A 21,537-nucleotide genomic window follows, 5' to 3' on the forward strand; every position below is an offset into this window, starting at 1 on the left:
CAGGGTGACAGAGGTGACAGAGGAGTTGGGGCCCCAGGGAGGTGGGCCCATGGAACTGTCCCAAGCTGTCACGGAGCCCCCTGGGCCTGCCTCTTGTAGCCACTACTCCTAACACATCCGTGCCCTGCCCCCACAGGCTATAATTTTACATTGCTTGCTGCAGTGATAATGTTTTTGATTTACTGGGTTTAAAAAAGCACATGATTAAAATTCGCTTCACTATGTTTATTCTTTCTAGCGTGGAAACTAGAGGTCCGTGTGGCTCACGTGGGGTTTCCGCCGGTGGGCACTGGGTCAGGATGGCAACGACGCTCTGCCTCCAAGCGACTTCCAGCTGGCTTGGGAGCCGTCAGGAGAGCAGAGTCCACTCTGGACCGTCATGCACGAGGGGCTGTGGCTGCAGGGGCCGTGTCCTCACGCAGGGAGTCCTGTTGTGTGGACAGCAGGGGTGGCTGCCGCGACCTGAGCACAGTGGGAGGGTTTCCAGAGAGCAGGGGCCCTGGGAGAAGGGAAGAATGAGGGATGTGGCAGAGCCTGGTGGGGTCTGGAGCACAGAGAGGAGCCGCGTATGCTGCCCGCATGAACAGGGCTCAGGCGCGCTGCCCGGACAGGGATGCGGGTTTCTGGGGCTCCCCAACCCCCGCATGAAGAAAGCCAGCGGGTGGTGAGACGGGCCCACAGCCTGGTGCGCTGGTTGCTGCGGGACTCCTCTGCGACAGCCTTTCCGGAGCCTGACTCCCGCAGCGGGGAAGGAGGAGCAGGGACAGGGCTTTTGTTCTGAGGGGCCGCGGGCCCAGATCTCAGGAGAGCTGCGCACTACACACTCCTCCAGACGCTCCGACCACTCATCGTGGTTCGGCCGACTGGTTTGGCCGCGAGGCCTGACTTACCGCTTGGATCGTCTGGAAGACGATGTATTCAGGGAGTAGAACCTGCAGCACCCCAAGGTGTGGGAAAAGCACATGCAAATCCAGAGATAAACGCTTTTACTATTTTTTCATTAAAAAAAATTTAATTTATTTATTGGAGAGAGAGAGAGAGAAAGAGCACAAGCAAGGGAGGGAGGGAGAGCAGGGTCCTCGCTGAGCTGGGAGCCGGGCACCCCCGGCCGGGCCGTAGCTCCATCCCGGGACTCAGAGATCGTGACCTGAGCCAGAGGCTAACGCTTCACTGACCAAGCCATCGAGCTCCCCCGAACTTTTATTTTTATTAAAAAATGGCATAGACAAAAGTGCCTAAAATGAAAGCGTGAACAATGTACAGTAATTAATAGTAATCGGTGCCTCTGGACAGAGGGTTCGGTAAACTTCCGAGGGGCTGAGACAGCGAATGGTTCCAAGTGACCGGATACAAAATCTCAGTGAAACTCGGGGGTTTCCGACTTGCGCTTTCGGCAGCGCCGGCAGGAACGTCAGTGCGGTCGTCGGTGGCCACAGACTACGTGAACCGAACGGATGGCGGGCTCCGGGTCCGCGCCCAGGGCCGCTCGCGCTGCGGGAGTGGACAGTGGGGCACGGGGAGGGAAGGGTCCTGGGTCCTGCGGGCGGTGGACAGGAGGGCGGGCAGGGCGGCCGACTGCGCGCGGCGCCGACCCCCGGAGCAGCTGCGGGCCGGCAGCGGACCGGACCCGCGTCGGCTACAGGGCAAGGAGGGGCGTGGACCCCCCGGGACCCCCGGGACCCCCGCGCCTCCCCAGGGACCTTCGCTCCGGAGGCGGCCGCTGCGTCCTTCCGCAGGGACCGGCCGTCGGCGCGGGGGTCCGCAGGGCGCGTGTCTGCATTCCGCTCCCGCGAGCGCCGACCCCGAGGGCAGGCGCGACCGCAGCACCGCGCAGGTCCACCCCCGCCCGACGGGCCCGCGCGTCCCGGCGGCGACGAGCCCACGACGAGCCCACGACGCCCCGCGAGCCCGTCTCGCGCGACACGGCGTGCGGAACCGGCGCGAGGGGCCGTGTGCGGGGCCGAGTGCGGGGGCCCGGGCCGGGGGACGAGGGGGACCCGACCGCTCACGGGCCGCCCCCCAGCCGGGTCGCACCGAGGCCCGCAGAGGCCGGCGGCTCCCACAGTCGGTCTCGGCAGCCCCCGCGCCGGCCGCCGGAAGCCCCGCACGACCGCACGGCGGCTCTGCGGGCGTGGGAGAGGCGTGGCCGGCGGGGTCGGGGGGCGGGGCGGGGCCCGAGGGGCGGGGCCGGGGCCGGGGCTCAGAGCGCGGCGGAGGCGCGGGGCGGGGCGCGGGGCGGGGCGTGGAGCGCCTTCTCCGGCGGACCCCGCCCAGCGCGCTCGGCTCTCGCGAGAGCGGCGCGTGATGACGCCCTGGCGGCGGAGCGCGGCGCGTCGCGCGCGCGGGCGGGTTTGAATCTGCTGCGAGCGCGGGAAGCGGCGGGCTTGCGGGGCGAGGTGAGCGCCGCGGTGCGCGTCGGCGGGGCGGCTCCGGGCGGGGGCGACGGTCGGGACGCGGCGGGGGCCGGGCGGGGGGGGCCCGCGGTCCCGCAGCGACGCCGGAGGCTCGGAGCCGCCCCGGGCCTGAGCGCGCCGACGCCCGCGGCTGAGTCCGGGGCGCCGCGGCCCGGACCGTGAGGGGAGCTCCGGGTCCGCAGCCCCGGCGCCGCCCCCACCCGCAGCCCGGACCCCGCCCCTCGCGGCGGTCGTCGTCCCGAGAACGGCCGGCCCCGGCCACAGGAGCTGCCCCGCGCCGGGCGTCCCCGGCCAGCGCTCGCGGCCCCGCGGTGCGCGACCCCGTGTGCCCCGCGGACCGGTCACTGCGAGCTGACACGACGCCGCAGCCGGAGCCCCGCGTCGGGCGGGACGCCGAGGGCCGGGGCGCCCGGAGTCCGCAGACGGGCCGCGGGGCCACGCCAGGGCGCGAGGCCGAGAGGCGGTGGCCCGGGTCCGAGCGCGGGGAGGCCGTGCTCGGGCGGAGCCTGCGGGCGGGGGCCGGGGCGCGGGCGGGCCCGGGGAGAGTTCCCGGACGCGTCGGAGGCGCGGGGTGCCGAGGGCTCCGGGCGCGGACCGCGGGCGGAATTAGTCATCGCGCTCGCGGCCGGCCCCTCCCTGCCGCCCGGCCGGCCGCGGGTCGTGCGTCCGCAGCTCCGCAGACCGCCTGGGGCTGCGTGTTCCCGCCGGGCCGGGGAGGTTCCGCTCCGCTCCGCTGACGGGGACGGCGCGGGGTCTGCGCGGGTCTGCGCGGGAGCGGCCCGGCCGCGCGTCCGCTCCGCCCTCTGGCCGAGCCTCCGTCGGGGGCTGGACGGCTCAGCCCCGCCGGCCGCGGGCGCTGAGTGGGAGGCCCGGGCGGGGCGGGGGTTTGCGCGCGGTCCCCGAGCTCGGGCTCCCGCGGGACTGGGTAGGAGCCGCGGCGGCGCCCCCGCACCTGCGCCCGCTAACGAGCTCCCGGGTGGCCCGGGCGCGCTGAAGCGCAGGCGAGGCCCCGGGACCGTGGTGAGAGCGGAGGTGAGAGCGGAGCGGCCGCGGAGAAGGGCGGCCTGCGGGAGTCGGCCGCCGCGGTCAGCCTCTCCCCTCTGTTGGCTTTTCTCTTCCAGCGCTTTCTGCGTCCTCCGAGCGCCGCCGAGACCCTCGCGCGCTGCGCTGGGCCCGGCTTCCGTGGACGACTCCGCGCGGACTCGGGCCGTCGGCGTTCTCTCGTCCACCGCTGACCTCACAACAGCTGGTCCTAAGGTCGTGCTGTGTCGGGACGGACCTGGTAACGACCGCGGGCGTTCTCTGTGGATATCCTCGCGGGGTTACTCTCAGGGGAGTCAGTGTCTGCGGTTGGTGGTTTGCTTGTTGCAGTTCCGGGTGTTAGTGCCGAGTCACATCTTGTAGGAGAAGGTATCTTTGCAAATTCAAGTTTGAGGACGATTGTGTTTTCTGCTAGGGTCACAGAATAAATGCCGTATGAAAACCGCTTTCCTCTGTCATGGAGAAACGGGAGACATTCGTGCAAGCCGTGTCCAAGGAGCTGATTGGAGAGTTTTTGCAGTTTGTTCAACTTGATGTAAGTTTTATATTCAGCGCTTTGTTTCGGTTTGACCGTTAATTACTTCCGCAAATGGAATATACCTATCTGAGTGAATCTTCAGAGACCAAGGCTTATTAAAAAAAAAACCAAAAAAACTGTTCTCAAATACACCTGCTGATGGGCAACGATTCACAAATTGTATTTCCTGCTTCCCTTTACGGGAATGTTGGAGTGCGAAGTGATGTCACGCTGTGTGCTTCTAGTTACTTCGGGAGTTCCCGACCCCTTGTTTGTGCGTCGCCTAGTGAGGAGGACGTGCTCTCTTGGTCCTCGGGTCGTTCCCAGTGCTGTGGTAGGTGCAGGTGTGAAAATCCACCCGAGTAAAAAGGCTAAGCTAGGGTATAGGAGGGGCCCCAATCCAGCCGTGGACTGTGTCCCGTCCCCATGGCAAGGGTGTGCAGGCTATGATACACAGAGGAGACCCGTCAGCCAGTCAGACATGGGTGTAGGGAAGGACCTCTCCGAGTAGAGGGGATGGCTTTGAAGACCGGAGAAGGCAGATGCTGCTTGAACTTGAGGACATTCGGTGGGGTTAGGGTGTAGAAATGCCGGGTCAGAAAGAGGCAGGGGCTGAGATTCAGATGGCGTGAGTCCTTCCTGCCACTTGAGTGAGCTGAGACGTACTCCCGAGAGCCGTGGAGGCTGTACGTGCACACACTGAAGAGGGCAACTCGAGAACCCAGAGAGGCGTGAGCGGGCCGTGCCCTGCGTGACGGTGGCCGCATGAGTGGTTGGGCCTGGGAGATGGGGGTGTCTTTGTGAGCTGCCCGGTTGTGAGGTGGTGGTGCTGTTGACTGGACGCAGGCCGGGCACAGGGCGGAGGCAGGTTCCAGGATCTGAGTTGTGGTGCCTTTCAGTGAGATCATGGACATGGGGGCAAGGCAGGCTCAGTGTGGGGTGTTCTAGATGACTGCCAGGAGACGTGCACAAACAACGTTGTCCGCTGCGTGTGTGGATAGCTGTATCTGAGGCCCGGGAAAGAGGCCTGGGGAGAGACAGATTTGGGTGTCCTCAGGGGCACTGGGAAGCTCCAATCATGGGAACGCCCGGGATCGGCTATAGTGCAGGAAGAGAAGCGAAGCCTAGGGCAGAACTCTGAGGAGCCCTGACCCTAAGGAGCCAGCTTGAAAGCACTGCGACTTTGGGGCAGGAGACGGACACCTCGCTTGTTCTGCTCATGCACTGGAAATTAAATAGTAGTAATTAAGAGGTAGAGGGTATCCTAATAGGAAATTTGTTGCTAGAAACATTTATGAAGTCATTTTTCTTTTTAAGAGGAAATGAGCTTCTAGTACGATCTTGCATGGTAAAGTGGTTCTCTGTAAACTTGAAAATGACCGGCATGAACGCACATCAGCCCGTCGCAGGAGCGTCTGTTGGAGCGGACTGTCTAGATGCTACCTGACGCCTGTTTTAGGAGTGTCGCTGATTCGCATTGTATTAGATGTGCGACGCACACGTGGTTTGCAGTCTGTAAGCTTGCCGTTGCACACTGGTGTCGTGGCGTCAGTACCACAGGCTGAACTGATGATGGTGAAGCGGAGGTGATATTAATTTAAATTCAGAAGGCCAGAGCAGCAGCGTTTGGTTAGCACAGTCCTTGCAAGATGACACTGCTGCTGTGGTGACAGAGCACCCTGTGAGGTGCTTGCCCCTGACTTCCCGGGTCACGTGCTCCAGAGCCTCGGTCGGTTGCTCGGCAACGGATGTCTGGGGAGGATGCTGAGCTCGCCCTCATATTCTTGGGCATTCGTTTTAGTTCACGAGTGCCAAGCCTTATTAGCACTTCGTAATTTAGTATCTCAATCACCGTGTAGCTCTTAATTAACATGAAAACGAGAAGATGTAGAATTGTGCAGCACTTGTTTTCTTTGAGTTGAAAGATATGAAATGACATTTTGTAGGTTTGGGTAGTCGAATAATGGCAGTTTTATGTGGTCAGCCAGATAATGGAGTCAGTTTAAGGCCTACTAAGTGGACCTGCCTACGTACAGTCAGTTCTGCTATAAGGCAGCATACACAATGCCGGAAATTGCCAAAAATCACTATACTCCGCAGAACAGCAGTGAAAACCAGGATTATGTGACAAGAGGTTAAGGGCATGACACTCAAACACCTCACCAGTGACACATTAAAAAAAGATGGTGACCTAATAAGAAGTAGTTTTATACAAGGTAACTCACTAAGAAGTTCATAAATACCATAGTAAACGTGACATTTTTTTTTTTAAAGATTTTATTTATTTATTTGACAGAGACACAGAGATCCCAAGTAGGCAGAGAGGCAGGCAGAGAGAGAGGAGGAAGCAGGCTCCCCGCTGAGCAGAGAGCCCGATGCGGGGCTCGATCCCAGAACCGTGGGATCATGACCGGAGCCGAAGGCAGAGGCTTCACCCACTGAGCCACCCAGGTGCCCGGTCGACTGATGATTCTTGCCCGAATCAATTCTTTTATAATGGCTCTGAAATTGTGATTTTCTAACCACACGTTCCTTCCGTGTTTACTCGTCGGTGTTCTGTAGCATGGCGATGCTGTCTGTTATTTATTTACTTACTGTCAGTATAGTTTCGCTGGTTCTTACTTTACTCGTTGGGTCATGAGACTGTTTTGTGCTCACATTAGCTGCCGCTGTTCCCTTTGTAATGGACCCTCTACCCTTTCGATGATGGTTTCCGTTTGCTGTGTCAGAGTAAGCGAGGTCACCTGCTCAGAGTGAGAGGAAATGCTTGGGTCAGGGGTTGTAGGATAGTTGAGTGGGTCTGATGTAGTCTCGTTGGCTAATGGGAGAGAATGATGTCTAGGGACGACGAGGGAGAGGTGGGTGTTGAGGGCCCACTTTGGGCAGGAGATCAGAAGCTGCAAATACTCAGTTGGCTTTGCTGTGTTGGGGGCTGGAGCTAGACTGTGCCGGTTGTGTAGCTCCAGCACACTTTCGTGCCCTCATGACAGGCCTGGAGATGGTAGACGTCTGGACGGACTGATTGTAGAGAAGGTCTTTTTAAGCAGGTGAAATTTTAAACTCCAAAGACCAGGTTACTATTGCTGACTCGGTAGAGGAGGGAACTGCTACTCTGTGTTTTATTATTTTATCTTAATCTTACTTTTAAAATTTATTTATTTTAGAGAGAGCACACAAGCTGGCAGAGGGGTCCGAGGGAGAAACAGACTCCCTGCTGAGTAGGGAGCCCAGTGTGGGTTGGAGCTCAGGGCCCCGGGATCACGACCTGAGCCGAAGGCGGACATGTAACCAATATAGCCACGCAGGCATCCTGGAATCTGCTTTCTGTCTTGTAATTCCTGTACTTTTCCCTGTAGGAAAAGTATTTCAAAACTACAGCTCGGCTCTTGAGATGATAATTAACTTAGCACTTAGACTTTTGATGCCATTAAAAAAGGGATAGAACAAATTTTTGTATCTAAAATATAACAATTGCTATTTACTTTGCAGAAAGATGCTTCTGACCTTTTCAGCCTAAATGAATTACTAGATGAATTATCAAGGAAACAGAAAGAAGAGCTATGGCAGAGGCTCAAGAATTTGTTAACGGATGTGTTGTTAGAAAGCCCGGTGGCTGGGTGGCAGACGGTGGAAGTCCAGGGCGAAGACGATATGGAAACAGAGCATGATTCAAAAATGGTAGGAGTCGTCCTTCAGATATGAAACTTGTTACCTTTTCTCTGTTAAAAATTAGTTAATGTGTAGAATTGAATTTCAAGTTAAGAAGAAACTTAAAGTTGGAAGTTAAGAATATTAGAAATCTCTTTATTTGAGTTTTACTTTTCCCAATCCTGCCATTATTAGTCTTCTGTTCAATGTTGCTGTTCTTTGTGCACAAATGACCTGTGTTCAAATTTTAATTCACTTTTTAGAATAAGCTAGAAGTGTTGCTTGATTTTTATAAATTTAGTAACATTCACATTTCTTTTAAAAATTGTATTTTAAGTTGATCTTAAATCACTTGAACTTTGATTTTTTTTTTTCATTTGTAGAAAAAACACATAGAAATAATTCATGCAGTTACAGCTGTGGTTCTTGCTTCTGTACCTGTAATAAATGAGAGTGAGGACTATGAAGACTTACTGGAATGTGCGGTTATGTTGAATGGTGAGTTCAGTTTTGATGGCGTGACGAGTTCAGAAGTGGGCATCTAGTAGCGATTCTCTGTCCAAGGAAACGGTCGTTCACATAGAAGTGGAGGTAGTAAGGCATGACTGTGCATATAAGCTCTTTTACTTCACCTAGAAAAGGAGCAAAGAAGTAGTCTTTTAAGAACAGTCCTGATGAGCTCATTTAATTTAAGCCATGTAGAACTGTTTCAGGTGCTGAAAATTGTGCATTTCTGAATAAGGACTGCTCGTTGTTTTCAGATTTTCCAGAATGTCTTATTTGACCTGCAGGACCCTGTAGCTCTTAAGTGGTAAGAGCTTATTAAGGGAAAGTGGTCTGACCATGAATTCCTCAACTGGTGATTACTGCCAGAAAGGTTCAGCTCAACCAAGCATTTGTGATATTGCATTTTTTTTCTTGCAATGTGTTATGAACGTGACCTGAGGAATAATTATTGACTCTTAGGGGAGCTTTACTATTAAAATTTATCTCACGGTGCTTTTCAGGTTTTAACTAAACTGTGAAACTGTAGTTATTAATTGAGGAGGAACGCTATGAATTAGTGAGAATCTCTGATTATAAAATGTTTTCATAAAACGATTTTATAGGTAAAAAAGATGCAAAAGAAGTTTTAATGAGTTTTAAGAAAAATCATCTAAGTGTCCTCACCTTCACCCTATGAATTAATTAGCTCCGTGTGACGAACTCTTCCGTCAGACTTTTCATTCTTGGTGCCACTTGGATTTATGTATCTGTTTTATTCAGAATTCTTGTATTGAAACACAAAGTCCTATTAAGAAGTTATGTCTTATTCAGAAGTATGTCAATAGTTCCGGTGCTTTGTGAACGTCTCTGCAGTTTGTTCTCCCCATCCGCAAACACTGCTCTGTAAAAGGGTTAGCGCCGGCCGCCTCGCCGTTCCTTACTCGCCATCGGCTCGGGAACTTCACGGCCATGTAACGGCGACGGCAGTCTGTGCGCAACAGTTATGAGCATATTACCAGTATTTTCATTTCATTTCTTGAGCTTTTCTGTGAATAAAAGCACTGTAGTTTTTGTATTCATTGCAATTACTGCTTTTACTGTTTGTCCCGGTGAGCCGGGACTTGAGGCCAGCCTGGGAAGGACAGGTGCAGGGGATTAGTGCCGTCCGCACCGGGCCGGTGGGGGTCAGTGGTACCGTGGGTGTACTTACAGCGGGGTAGTCTGAATCCCTGCCTCTCCTGAGTGAGGGGTTGGGGCAGTGTGAGCCCTCTGAGTCTTCCAGTCCTAAAATTCTGTCTTCTGCTAGGTCTGCTTTTATAACAATAGTTAATGGTTTTTTTTTTTAAGGTACATCGTTTATATTCTATAAATAATGTATATAAATTTCTGGCAAGTTAAACATAAACTGATGTTTTTGCTTAGCAAACCTGTATGAGTTGTAGTACTTTACACCATTAAATCTCAACTAATATTGGTTTACTTTACTAGCGGGACAATTACTGTGCTCTGTTTTAGGTATTTTATATGCATTACCTGAATCTGAAAGAAAGCTGCAGAGCTCCATTCAGGATTTATGTGTCCTATGGTGGGAGAAAGGCCTGCCTGCCAAGGAAGATATGGGGAAGACTGCTTTCATCATGCTCTTACGGAAGAGTCTGGAGACTAAAACAGTATGTGTCCTCTTTAAAATACGTCCCTTCCTATGATAGTGCACCTGTTCACGCTGGTTAAGAATTACGTTCGCTCATAAGTGGCCTAACTGCAGCTGCTTCCCCAGTTAGGGTCTTTTGAACCCAAGATGTTGAGGGGTGGACAGCGGGTGCTGGCTCCACATTGCAGTCTTTGTAATTTTTTTTTTTAAGATTTCATTTATAGCGCGGGGTTCCTCATGCACGGGTCACGCTTCCGTGCTCTGTAGCGGGACGGGCTGGTGGCTGCCGCGCTGGGCGGTGCAGGCTTGGGCTCCACATGTGGAAACCAGACCGTGGTGCCTCTGGGTGCTTCTGTGTGCCTTTGCTGTGGTTTCTTCCTTTTTGAGGAATGATCCAGAGTTTAATTATTTACTATATAAAGCATTCTGATCGTAAATTTGAAATGTGACCTTAATTATTTATTAAAAAAACTAACATCTTTCCTTTTTGTGTCGTTCCCAGGGCGCAGACATATGTCGGCTCTGGCGTATTCACCAGGCTTTGTATTGCTTTGATTATGACTTAGAGGAAAGTAAAGACATTAAAGATATGCTGCTTGAGTGTTTCATAAGTGTGAAATACATCAAGAAAGAAGAGGTAACTAGGTTTTTCTGTTTTGGTATTTTTGTGTGCTGCTTTTTAATGGACGTTTTTTCCGAGTTACTATGGTCACTCTTGTGCTGCGTGCACACCGCTGTCAAGAGTTGTTACATTTATTGCACATTTTTGCCACGTAGCGGTATTCACACATTTTACAAATAGTGAATTTGCAAACGTATTTCATCATTAGATCAGACGGTAAGAGGTGGCTGTGAATCCGGGGCACCTGTGATTGCACTTGGAGAACGATTGGGTGGGGGGTGGGCTACCTGGGGCGTGACGTTAAGGAGGGCATGTGATGTAATGAGCACGGGGTGTCCAGGTAAGTGACGGATCACGGCACTCTGCTCCAGAAACCAACGTTACACTGTATGTTCACTAACAAAATTAAAAAAAAAATTCATTTCTTCAATGAAAGGAAAAAAAAGAATAATTAAGAATAAGGTTGAGAAAGCATTTCCTAGTAGATCAGACCTGACCCTCTGCCCTAATTTGAGGCTAAGTGGCATTTACTCAGAACCATCATCACGCAGTATTCTTGACTTCTTTTCCTGCGATCTAGTCAATCCAGAGAGAAGCTTCTGGGTACTGCTGCACTGTCCATTTGGGTGGTCATTCCCACATGTAGCTACGGAGCACATGGACTACGGCCAGTTGAGTTGTGGCCTTCAGCTAAATACATGGATTCAAAACTCACTGTGAAAAGAGCATGTAGAATGTTCACTAACAAGTTTTATATACTTAATACATATTTCAATGATAATATTTTAGATATGTTGTTTTACATAAATATATTATTAAAGTTCATCTTTTTTACTTCTATTAATGTGGTTTTTAGAAAACAAAATACAGAGTAGCTTGCATAGTTCTCTTGGGCACGTCTGAATTGTTCTCGTGGGATTCTTACGCAGTCCTTTACTGAACACGGACTGTATTCCCATGCTAGGGACGCAGAGACAGTCATTGTTTGTATTACAGAAAGAGCCTTTCTTTCTGATTGCTCGTGGCGTCACAGATCCACATGAGGCCAAAGGGGGAAGTCGCCACTCTTCCCCGAAATAGATGGGGAAGGACTTCTCAGAGGAGGAGGAGGAGGACTGGTTTGGAGGCTCATAAATGAAGTTTGTTCAGGGTCCTGTGGCTGCTCAGGGGCGAAGACGTGGCCATGCTTTGCCCACTCGCATGCACCATCTCCAGCCAGCTAGCGTAAAGGGCCACATATGGGTCCTGACCATGGTGACCAAAGCCTTCAGCTCCCAGGCCAGAAGGGCTGTTTTTAGATCTCTGTTTGTTCACTTACTGGGTGGTAGCTTTGATCAGACTACGTTGAACCTCATGTTTCCTTCTGTAAGATAGGAACCACAGTGCATCTTTCTTAGGACTCCCGAGGCGCGCGCGAAGTGACGTGTGTAGAATGTTGGGCAACAGTGCCTGGCAGGGACCGGGCACGTGGAACGCTCTCACTGCATCGTCATTGTGGGGAAAGAGGCCGCACCTGAGGCCTGTGCCCTCGGCGTCTCCAGGACTGTGGTTGAGTGTAAGGAGAGCAAAGTAGCCAAAGGGAATTCAGACAAGTCAGCTGTGTTTATAGTGACTTGTCCATAGTGCACGGTGACCTGCACATCACCGTGTAAGTGCTAGTCGTTGTAAAGATGTAAATGTATGTCTGTGTTAACATCCCCCCGTTTTTTTTGGATTGGTGTCTTTTGAATTTATGGTATTTAAACTTAGCTTCCTAATGAGTCCTCACTTTCGTTAGTGCGGTTTCCTATTATTCTGGTAAAGGACAAACACCTTGTGGTGTAACGGCAAGTTACTTGCAATAAATACTTGTTTTGAACTTGCCTCTTGCCAGCCTGGTGCCCTGCTGTCTGTACCAGAGTGTGTTTCATTCCTGTGGATCGCAGAGACAGTAGTGCTGGACGGGTGAGCAGGGAGGAGGTGATGGTGGTGCTGGTGAGGGACTACGTGGTGGACGTGTTTTATGTGCTGTTTTGAGTGTCGGCAGGTAGTACTGCTTCTTAGGGTCATGTGTCATCTGCTGGCGCGCGTGAGGACTAACATGGGGAGTTTGTTTATTTGAACGTTCTAGTGTGGCAGATGCAGAGTCTCTTCACAAATCCTGTTTTCTCATCTATGAAAGATGAAATCAAGGGATGTTCGGTTCCGTTCCACCCCAAAATGCTAAGTTTTAAGCATTCTTTGATTTTAGGTTATGTAGATAGAGCTGGAATGAAATGTTTGTGGACTGTTTAATTGAGCTGCTGGGCGGCATGGTACACGTCTGTGTATCCCTGCGGTCGAGCATGGTAGGAGATCGGGGTGTCTGCTGCTGGGCCTCCATGGGGAGGGTCTTCTGGCTGATGCCCTGCTGCCCCGCTCTGCCACTCCAAGGCCCAGAAGGCCGTCCCAAGTTACAATTATGTATGCTTCCTTCACTGGGAATAACAGACTTTTGTGTTACTGAACATCCAAAGAATTGTTTGTTTTTTAGTTATCAGGAACTTTGTATTTGGTTGCAATTTCAATATTATATCTTTTTTTTTTTTTTTTAATTTATAGGGAAGAAGATTTCTTAGTTCTCTCTTCAATTGGAATATAAATTTTATTAAAATGATCCATGAGACCATTAAAAACCAGTTACAGGGATTACAAAAGTAAGTATTAAAGGCAGTTAATATTTTGTGGTGTCTTAACTTGATTATGAAATATTCTATTTGACCTGACTTTTCAAAATTATATTAATCTGTTGGAAGCTTTAAAAATTCTCTCTTAAGATTATATTATTTGTTATGTACTGTTTATTGTGTGCTGTTGTTTTTACTGTGTATTTATCATGTACTGTTACGTCGCTGGAGAGTGTTTTTCCCTGCTTTCGGAAATCATTCTTTCTCAGTAATGACACTGAAATTGAGATTGTTAATTTGTGATCATTCTTTAAATAGTCAAATTACTCACCAGTCAAACCTTAGCCTCGGTCGCTGTAAATTCCACGTCACCAGCACTTCCGATACTGTGTGACTGTAACGTACACTTTCCAGTTCCCTGTGGACGGAGCGCTGTGGGGTGGTGGGAAGAGTCCCACAGGGCAGAAGTCCAGGGATGCGCTCTCGGCCTGAGCTCCCGGCCTTGGGAAGCCCCCGCGCCCAGTGAGTGCTGCTTATCAGGTGCAGCGGAGCCCTCTGCTCTGGAGGTGCGCTTGGTGGCGGAGTTTCTCTGTCCGGAGGCGGGCTCGGCTGTCCGTGCAGAGCCCTGCAGCCCCGAGCGCGGTTCCTAGTCCCCGCGGCACAGCCGCCCTGTTCGCTGGAGCGCTTCCTCCCCTTTCCTCACGGGCAGAGTATTTGGGTTGAAACAGTTGATTTCTAAACTGATTGAAAAATCAACTCTGGTATTTTAGGGAATCAATCATCTGGGAAGTCAAAAATTGACTCCCAAGTCAAAATTGTATTTATAAGATTAAATGTGGTTTTTTTTTTTTTTTTTTTAAAGATTTTATTTATTTATTTGACAGAGAAATCACAAGTAGGCAGAGAGAGAGAGAGGAGGAAGCAGGCTCCCTGCTGAGCAGAGAGCCCGATGCGGGACTCGATCCCAGGACCCTGAGATCATGACCTGAGCCGAAGGCAGCAGCTTAACCCACTGAGCCACCCAGGCGCCCAAGCATGTTTTTTTTTAACTGAAGAATCTGGCTCTCATTATGTTCTCAAAATTTCACAGAAAATAGTAAAGTTCTGGGGAAACCTTGACTGAGAAGGGAGAAGATTGTTTGATATTTCAGTTTCCCTTCTCAAAATTCCTTCCCTTTTCTCCTTCCTGCTATAGGTAGATAACCTGTCTCTGTGGGTACTTGGCAGACAGCGAGTCTGTAGCGGCATTTCTCCTTCTTTGGGGAAGGAGGGAGCCTGGACTGACATACATTGAGAGTACGATCACTTGGGGTCCCCGGCTGGCTCAGTTGGAAGAGTGTGCCCTCCTGATCTTGGGATCATGAGTCTGAGTCCCATCTTGGGTGCAGAGATTACTAAAAATATATAAACTTGAAAAAAAAGTCTAATGGTTTGAACTTGGTTGACTTTTTCTCCCCCCATAGATCTTTGATGGTACACATCGCAGAAGTTTATTTCAGAGCTTGGAAAAAGGCCTCAGGGAAAATATTGGAGGTATTTTCTTTTCATTTTATTAAATGTTAATATTTATTTTTGTTGTATTCTAGTTACTAAGTAAGTCATCATGGATAGTCATTTAAAATCTGTGTTGAAGGGGCGCCCGGCTGGCTCAGTGGAAAGAGTGTGCGACTCTTGATCTCAGGGTTGTTTGGGCCCCCCGGTGGGTACAGGGATTACTTAAAGGAAAAAAGAAAACTTTAAAAAAATTTAAAAAATCTGTGTTGATGCTTTTTCTGAAAATAAAGCCAGATAATGAGACTTCATGGGACTGAGATTTCACTGTCATTCCCATGTATTTTCACGCTCAGTCACGGACCCAGTCATACTCCTTGAGATGTCCCTTGTCATTTTGGTAGCTTTATTAGACCTGTGCTGTCCGGCCGTGCCCTGGGAATGTGTCCAGTGTGCGCTGAGATGTGCTGTATGAGAAACACACCAGGTTATGAAGATACAGTAGAGAGAGAAGAATGTAAAATATCTATGAATGTGTTTGTAAAATACTGCTTGCATGTTGAAATGATAATGCTTTGGCTATATTGGGCTGAACATGATGTATTACTAAAGTAATTTTACCTATTTCTTATTTTTCTTAATGTTGCTACTAGAAAATTTAAAATTGCAATTGTGGTTAGGATTCTGTTTCTGTTGAGCTGCCCTGCTCTGGGACCTCAGACTACCCGTTACGTTTTAGTTACATTGTTTTTGAGACTATAAAGACATTCCTCTTGAATATGGCTAATGTTGAACGGCCTCTAATGTCTGCGTTAGGAAGATGTGGCTGTGTAATTCACAGTTACAGTAAGACTCAAAGGCCTTTTCGGAAAAATATCAGAAGAAAGTTTTTTTGTCTAATATCCTTTATGTTTTTCTCATACTAAATTCTCAAACATATTTTCTTTCCAAGAGTAAAATTTTTACTCTAAGTCAAAAAGGAGTCTTTGCTCTTCAGGGAGCAGGTGCTGACCTGGCAGGTGGGAGAGGGCTTGCCTGCTGTCTGGAGCTCCCTTCCGTCCACTCTGCTCCTGTGCAGCTCCAGCTTGGTTTATCACTGACTTCCGCTTATAGAGATAAAACTGATCGCTCGTATCCCTACTGACAATATCTACGATCATTTTGCAGTGTGAAATATTGTAGAGGAAAGGACAAAACCAGGACATTGCTGTACGTTTCTTCATTGTTTTATTGCTGCATGATACTTGTTTATGGGGAAGAATATTTGTCCCCCTTTTCTCCAATAGTGGCTTTATTTATTTATTTATTTTAAGATTTTATTTATTTACTTGACAGAGAGAGCTCACAAGTAGACAGAGAGGCAGGCGGGGTGGGGGTGGGAAGCAGGCTCCCTGCAGAGCAGAGAGCCCAATGTGGGGCTCGATCCCAGGACCCTGGGATCATGACCTGAGCCGAAGGCAGAGACTTTAACCCACTGAGCCACCCAGGCGCCCTCCAATAGTGGTTTTAAAAATAGATATTTGTAGGGGTGCCTGGCTGGCTCTGTCGGTGGTGTGTACAACTTTTGATGTCTGCTGTTTGAGCCCCACTTACGGTGTTGAAATCACTAGAAATGAATAAAGCTCAATTTTTAAAAATAATGGGTGTTAGTCGTTAAAAACAACTGTTGGAGTCTGTACCGAATATGAAATTGCATATCTGTACTTCAGTCTGCATCTCTAAGGAGTATGGTTATACAATGCCATTAACATACTTAACAAAATTAACAATTTCTGGGTATTTTTGAAAATATTTAAATTTCTCTGCTTCGTTTCAAAGGTTTGTTTTTTTGGGTTTTTTTTGGCATCAGGATCCCATAAGTCTCCTATGGCATTTGCTTGTTACATCATTTAATTCTCTCAGAGCATTCCTCCCCCCTCGTGTTCTGTTTTTAAAACTTGTGCCATTCATGGGTATGTTGAAGTAACTGGGTCTGTTGTCCTGTAGAACGTCCATATTCTGGGAGGTAACTCTAAAGGTTCGACTTCTGTGGCACAAACACTCAAGAGGTTGTGCCGCACACCCCGCTTCGTCACGAGTCAGCGTGGTTCCGTGTGTGTGGTGATTCTAAGGTTATTATTATCTTCGGGTGAAGGGAGTATTTCAGAGATGATGAAGGCGGCTGGTTGTAGTAGTAGGCTTTCCTTGTGTCCGTCCCTAAAGCCATGGGACCCCAGGAGTGGGGCAGAGTGTAGGGTAACAGGCCGGAAGGTCCACTGGGCTGCTCCCAGCGGTTGGCTCTGCCTCCTTGCCCGGCTCTGGAAGGATGTAGGTGTTGTGATCTAACCGAAGAGCCACCCACACTCACCCCCCAGCCCTGCCCCTCCCCAGGGTGGCCCTGAAAGAGCTTGTTTCAGTCACTTGGAGTCCTGGCCTCCACCTTAAATGTAGTTCAGCATCAGCCCTGGGGAGGCTCTTGGACAGATCCAGTCTCTGAGGTCTTCTAGGTCAGCATGACTTCCAGGAGAGGCCCTCAGGCCACGCTGAGTCCCTGAGCATCTGGCTTGAACAAGCCTCAAGGGGTAGGGGGAAGCTTGCCTGCTCTCTAGCACAGACTTGATGTTTCATCAAAGATAGAGGAAGCTAAAGGAGTATCAAACGTAAAGGGGTTCTAAGAGGGGTAGATTTAAAGCAGGAGAGCTCTGAGCAGCGGATTCTGGTGCTTTCCTCCTGGAATGGAGGATGAGCAGGGCCGACTCCAGTGGCGGCACCGCCCGTCCCGTCATCTGTCGGAGCTCACGCTGTGCTTGCCCTTGCAGACCATCGAGAACGACTGCATCCAGGACTTCATGCACCACGGCGTCCACCTTCCGCGCCGCTCTCCGGTGCACTCCCGAGTACGCGAGGTGAGCACAGCCCTTGCCCCACCAGTCTTGCGTTTTTCAGATAATGTCTCATCTTCTCTGTTTTTAGATTATTGTGTATGTTAATTTAAAAAATTAATTTAGCCCCTCACAGGCATCAGCTTGAAAGGGCTTTCTCAGAATCTTGCTATTTGGCGGCTGGCAGTTTTAACTAGAAGTGTGTTGTTAAGAAAGTCAGAACTTCAAATAATCTTTAAATTCTTTGACATAAAAATGTCCAGAATCATTACTAACTGCCACTACCAGTTTTTCAAAAACGGATATTGAAATTATTTTATTTTTATTTATTTTTTTTTAAGATTTTATTTATTTATTTGACAGAGATCACAAGCAGGCAGAGAGGCAGGCAGAAAGAGAGGAGGAAGCAGGCTCCTTGCTGAGCAGAGCCCGATGCGGGGCTGGGTCCAGGACCCTGGGATCATGACCTAAGCCGAAGGCAGAGGCTTTAACCCATTGAGCCCCCCAGATGCCCCCAAACAACATTACCTTTCTTTTCTTCTCTTTGCTCTTAGGTGCTGAGTTATTTTCATCATCAAAAGAAAGTTCGTCAGGGAGTGGAAGAGATGCTTTACAGGTTGTACAAACCCATCCTCTGGAGAGGACTAAAGGTACAGCTATTCGACATCCGTCTGTTGAGAGCATGCTAACTGGGTTTTGGATTTTTGTGCTCTAATTCAGGATTGTGATAAGGCAGTGTAAATAAGACTGGAAGCTGGGGGCTTTGTGAAATTTGGGGATAAATGTCTTTTTCTTTTATTAAAAACATTTTTAGGCCTGTTAGAGTGGGACTCTGAATTGGTTTCGACTGACTCCACAGCCTAAACAGTGGGAAGGGGGTCTGTCATGCCACGCAAGCCAGTGGAAACGCTGGGGGTCTGCATAGTTGAGGTGGGCCATCCTGGCCCTCAGGACCTTCTGCTGATGACTGACACACAGGATGACAACCTTCCAGGGAGTGCCGGAGTGAACATGAGTGATTTTCACCATGGTAAATCTAGTGTTGGGAGAGAGAGAGTCACCGTTTCTTAGTGACAGAAGGTGGACTTTGAGGCGAGGAATTGGGTCTTTTTTTTTTTTTAGGATTTATTTGTTTTGGAGGGAGAATATATGGGGGAAAAGTCAGGGGAGAGAATCTCAAGTGGACGCCCCACTGACTGGGGAGCCCAGTGTGGGCTCATTCTCGTGACCCATGAGATCATGACCTCAGCGGAAAGCAAGAGTTGGAAGCTTAACCAACTGTGCCCTGCAGGTGCCCCCAAAATACATGGTTTGTACTCACTTTCTCTCTTGTTTTTAAGTAGGCTCCGTGTATGGAGCCCAGTGTGGGGCTTGAACTAAAGACCCCGAGATCCAGACCTGAGCTGAGATCAAGGGTCATGCTAACCAGCTGAGCCACTCGGGTGCCCCTGGGTCTTGGAATATCTGTCATTACTGAGCCAAGAGTTTGGTTTAGTTCATGGAAGGTCTACGTTGGTCAGTTAAAAGACTGTGGTTGTCTTTAATTTGTAAGTCTGTATTGAGATACTTTAGAAGCATTATATAGAAAATCTGTCTGGAAGCTTCTGAATGTTTGCTCCTTCGACCCTGAAACACTCTTTCCTTATTCTAGGCCCGAAACTCTGAAGTCCGGGCGAATGCTGCCCTGTTGTTCATTGAAGCATTTCCTGTTAGAGATCCAAGTTTCAGTGCTGTCGAAATGGACAGTGAAATTCAGAAACAGTTTGAAGAGCTCTATGTATGTATTGCATGTGGCTGGTCCCCTATGATGTCCTCTCCCTCTGGGCCTGGGGTGGGTGCTGGCCTCCCCTATAACTACCCTGTGTGCTGCCGTCGGACGGCAGGCTTTCTAGATCGTGACATTCTTCACAGAAATCCACGCCCCGCCGGCGCCTCCGGTGACCACGTGGACCCAATAGTTATTCTCTTTCTCTTTGTCGCCTGTGGAACATCTCGTTATTTATTACTCTATATGGTTTTAAATGTTTATGTGTATTCTTATCTCCCCAGCACAGGTCGGCAGTGTGACCTGTGGTTACAGTAGGTCCCATGCAGATTTGATTCCACTTCTTGATAGTTGTGTAACTTTGGGCAAGTCGCTCACTTTTCTGGGTCTCTCTCTGCACTTCGATCATGTAGGTGTTGCCCGTGGAGCAGTGCGGATAAACACACTGTGGTGTCTTCAGGCGAGCCTGCGAGCGCCTGTCGCAGTAACTTGTCAAATGAGACTTGAGAACGTTTGGGTGCCGCAGTTGCTCCCAAGGGTGCTGTGGGGGTTCCCCCCCCGGCTGGAAAGTGCTAGCCTCTGCTTGTTTTTCTACGTACCCTTACATTTTCGGGGCTTCCTAACACAAGCTAAAATATACTATTTATTGTTGTAATTAGTAGAATAAAATTTTAGGAAGTGATAACAAAAATGCCATGATAGAGTTGGTTATCCATGACATTCCTAACAGCACTTCCTTTTGTTTGTTTGTTTTAAGTTTCAGGATTTTTTTTTTTTTTTTAGAGCGCAGGGAAGCAGACTCCCTGCTGAGTGCGGAGCCCAGTGTGGGGCTCGGCTCCAGGACCCCGAGATCACGACCCAAGCCAAAGTCAGACACTTTACAGACTGAGCCACCCCGGTGCCCCTGTTTGTTTGTTTGTTGAATGAAAAATCTCACGCGCGCAGCAAGTTGAAATAATAGTGTAACTAGTGTGTGTAGACTGAGCCCTTCGCACGTACATACATGTGTGCACACAGGTGCGCACAGTGCACGTACATACCCACACACCTGCCTATAGATGCACGTGCACCTAGAATGACAGCCATTCGTGTTTTGCTGTAAGTGCCTTAGTCGCATGCATATTTACTTAGAATTCCCCTTGAGAATCATTAATTTTGTGGGGCTAGATTTTGATAGTTTTTAGCCAAAAAACGATGAAAAACGTTTCCTCTTTTTTCTTTTTCTCTCTTTTTTTTTAATGAAGATTTTATTTATTTATTTGAGAGAGAGAGAGAGAGAGAGAGAGCATGAGCTGGGGGAGGGGCAGAGGGAGAAGGAGAAGCAGACCCCCTTGCTGAGCAGGGAGCCTGACTTGGGGTTTGATCCCAGGACCCCTAGATTGCAACCTGATCCAAAGTCCGACACTTCACCGACTGAGCCACCCAAGTGCCCCAGCGTTTGCTTTTTAACCCAGGTGTCCAAATCCAAGACACTGACATTTTCAAAGGTCTAAGTGTCTGCCTGGGGTGTGGTGACGGAGTGTGTGCCGCCTGTCCAGCCGGCATGCGGGTCCTACATTGCACCTGCCCTTTCTCAGACTCCCAGGATGTGTGCGGAGGCCCTCCTGCCCGAGTGGAGCACATGAGCAGTCCTCCGTGGGCGTCCGGCTAGGGCTCCTGAGCCCTTGTGCTGGGCAGCAGCGCACAGAGTGACTGAGAGAGCATGGGGTCGCACATCTTGTTTCGTAGCCGCTCCTCACCGTTTCTTCATTTTTAAGTTTTTTTTATTTTTTAAAGATTTTATTTATTTACTTGACAGAGATCACAAGTAGGCAGATGGGCAGAGAGAGAGAGAGGGAGAAGCAGGCTTCCCGCTGAGTAGCGAGCCCAATGTGGGGCTCGATCCCAGGACCCTGAGATCATGACCTGAGCCGAAGGCAGACGCTTGACCTGCTGAGCCACCCAGGCATCCCCACAGTTTCTTCTTTATCTTTTTTCTTTTTTTTTTTAAAGATTTTATTTATTTATTTGACAGAGAGAAATCACAAGTAGACGGAGAGGCAGGCAGAGAGAGAGGGGGAAGCAGGCTCCCTGCTGAGCAGAGAGCCCGATGCGGGACTCGATCCCAGGACCCTGAGATCATGACCCGAGCTGAAGGCAGTGGCTTAACCCACTGAGCCACCCAGGCGCCCCCAGTTTCTTCTTTAAACCTGGAAATAATATTCTGTTGGATTGTGATAAGGTCTCCATGAAAAGTTAAATATAAAACATTTAGCTCAGTCCCTAACATTAAGATGACAGTGGTTACAGGCAAAGGGGGTTATGAGTGCACTTGTCTTCGTAAGTACTGACTGATGGGGCACCTGGGTGGCTCAGTGGGTTGAGTGTCTACCTTTGGCTCAGGTCAGGTCATGACC

General features: G+C 50.0%; 1 protein-coding gene across 1 annotated transcript in view; it reads left to right on the plus strand.

Annotated features, from left to right (window-relative positions):
• The first annotated feature begins 3,745 nt into the window (after positions 1-3,745).
• NCAPG2 (non-SMC condensin II complex subunit G2) overlaps positions 3,746-21,537 on the plus strand; it is a 57,718-nt gene continuing 39,926 nt past the window's right edge. The window contains exons 1-10 of the mRNA XM_032303990.1: positions 3,746-3,990; positions 7,462-7,650; positions 8,004-8,118; positions 9,622-9,776; positions 10,260-10,394; positions 12,960-13,054; positions 14,488-14,557; positions 17,314-17,400; positions 17,931-18,026; positions 19,028-19,153. Coding sequence (XP_032159881.1) covers positions 3,913-3,990; positions 7,462-7,650; positions 8,004-8,118; positions 9,622-9,776; positions 10,260-10,394; positions 12,960-13,054; positions 14,488-14,557; positions 17,314-17,400; positions 17,931-18,026; positions 19,028-19,153 — 1,146 coding nt within the window. The 5' untranslated portion in view covers positions 3,746-3,912. The remainder of the gene's footprint in view (positions 3,991-7,461; positions 7,651-8,003; positions 8,119-9,621; positions 9,777-10,259; positions 10,395-12,959; positions 13,055-14,487; positions 14,558-17,313; positions 17,401-17,930; positions 18,027-19,027; positions 19,154-21,537) is intronic.

This window comes from Mustela erminea, chromosome 11, assembly GCF_009829155.1.
Source record: "Mustela erminea isolate mMusErm1 chromosome 11, mMusErm1.Pri, whole genome shotgun sequence".
Lineage (NCBI taxonomy): Eukaryota > Metazoa > Chordata > Mammalia > Carnivora > Mustelidae > Mustela > Mustela erminea.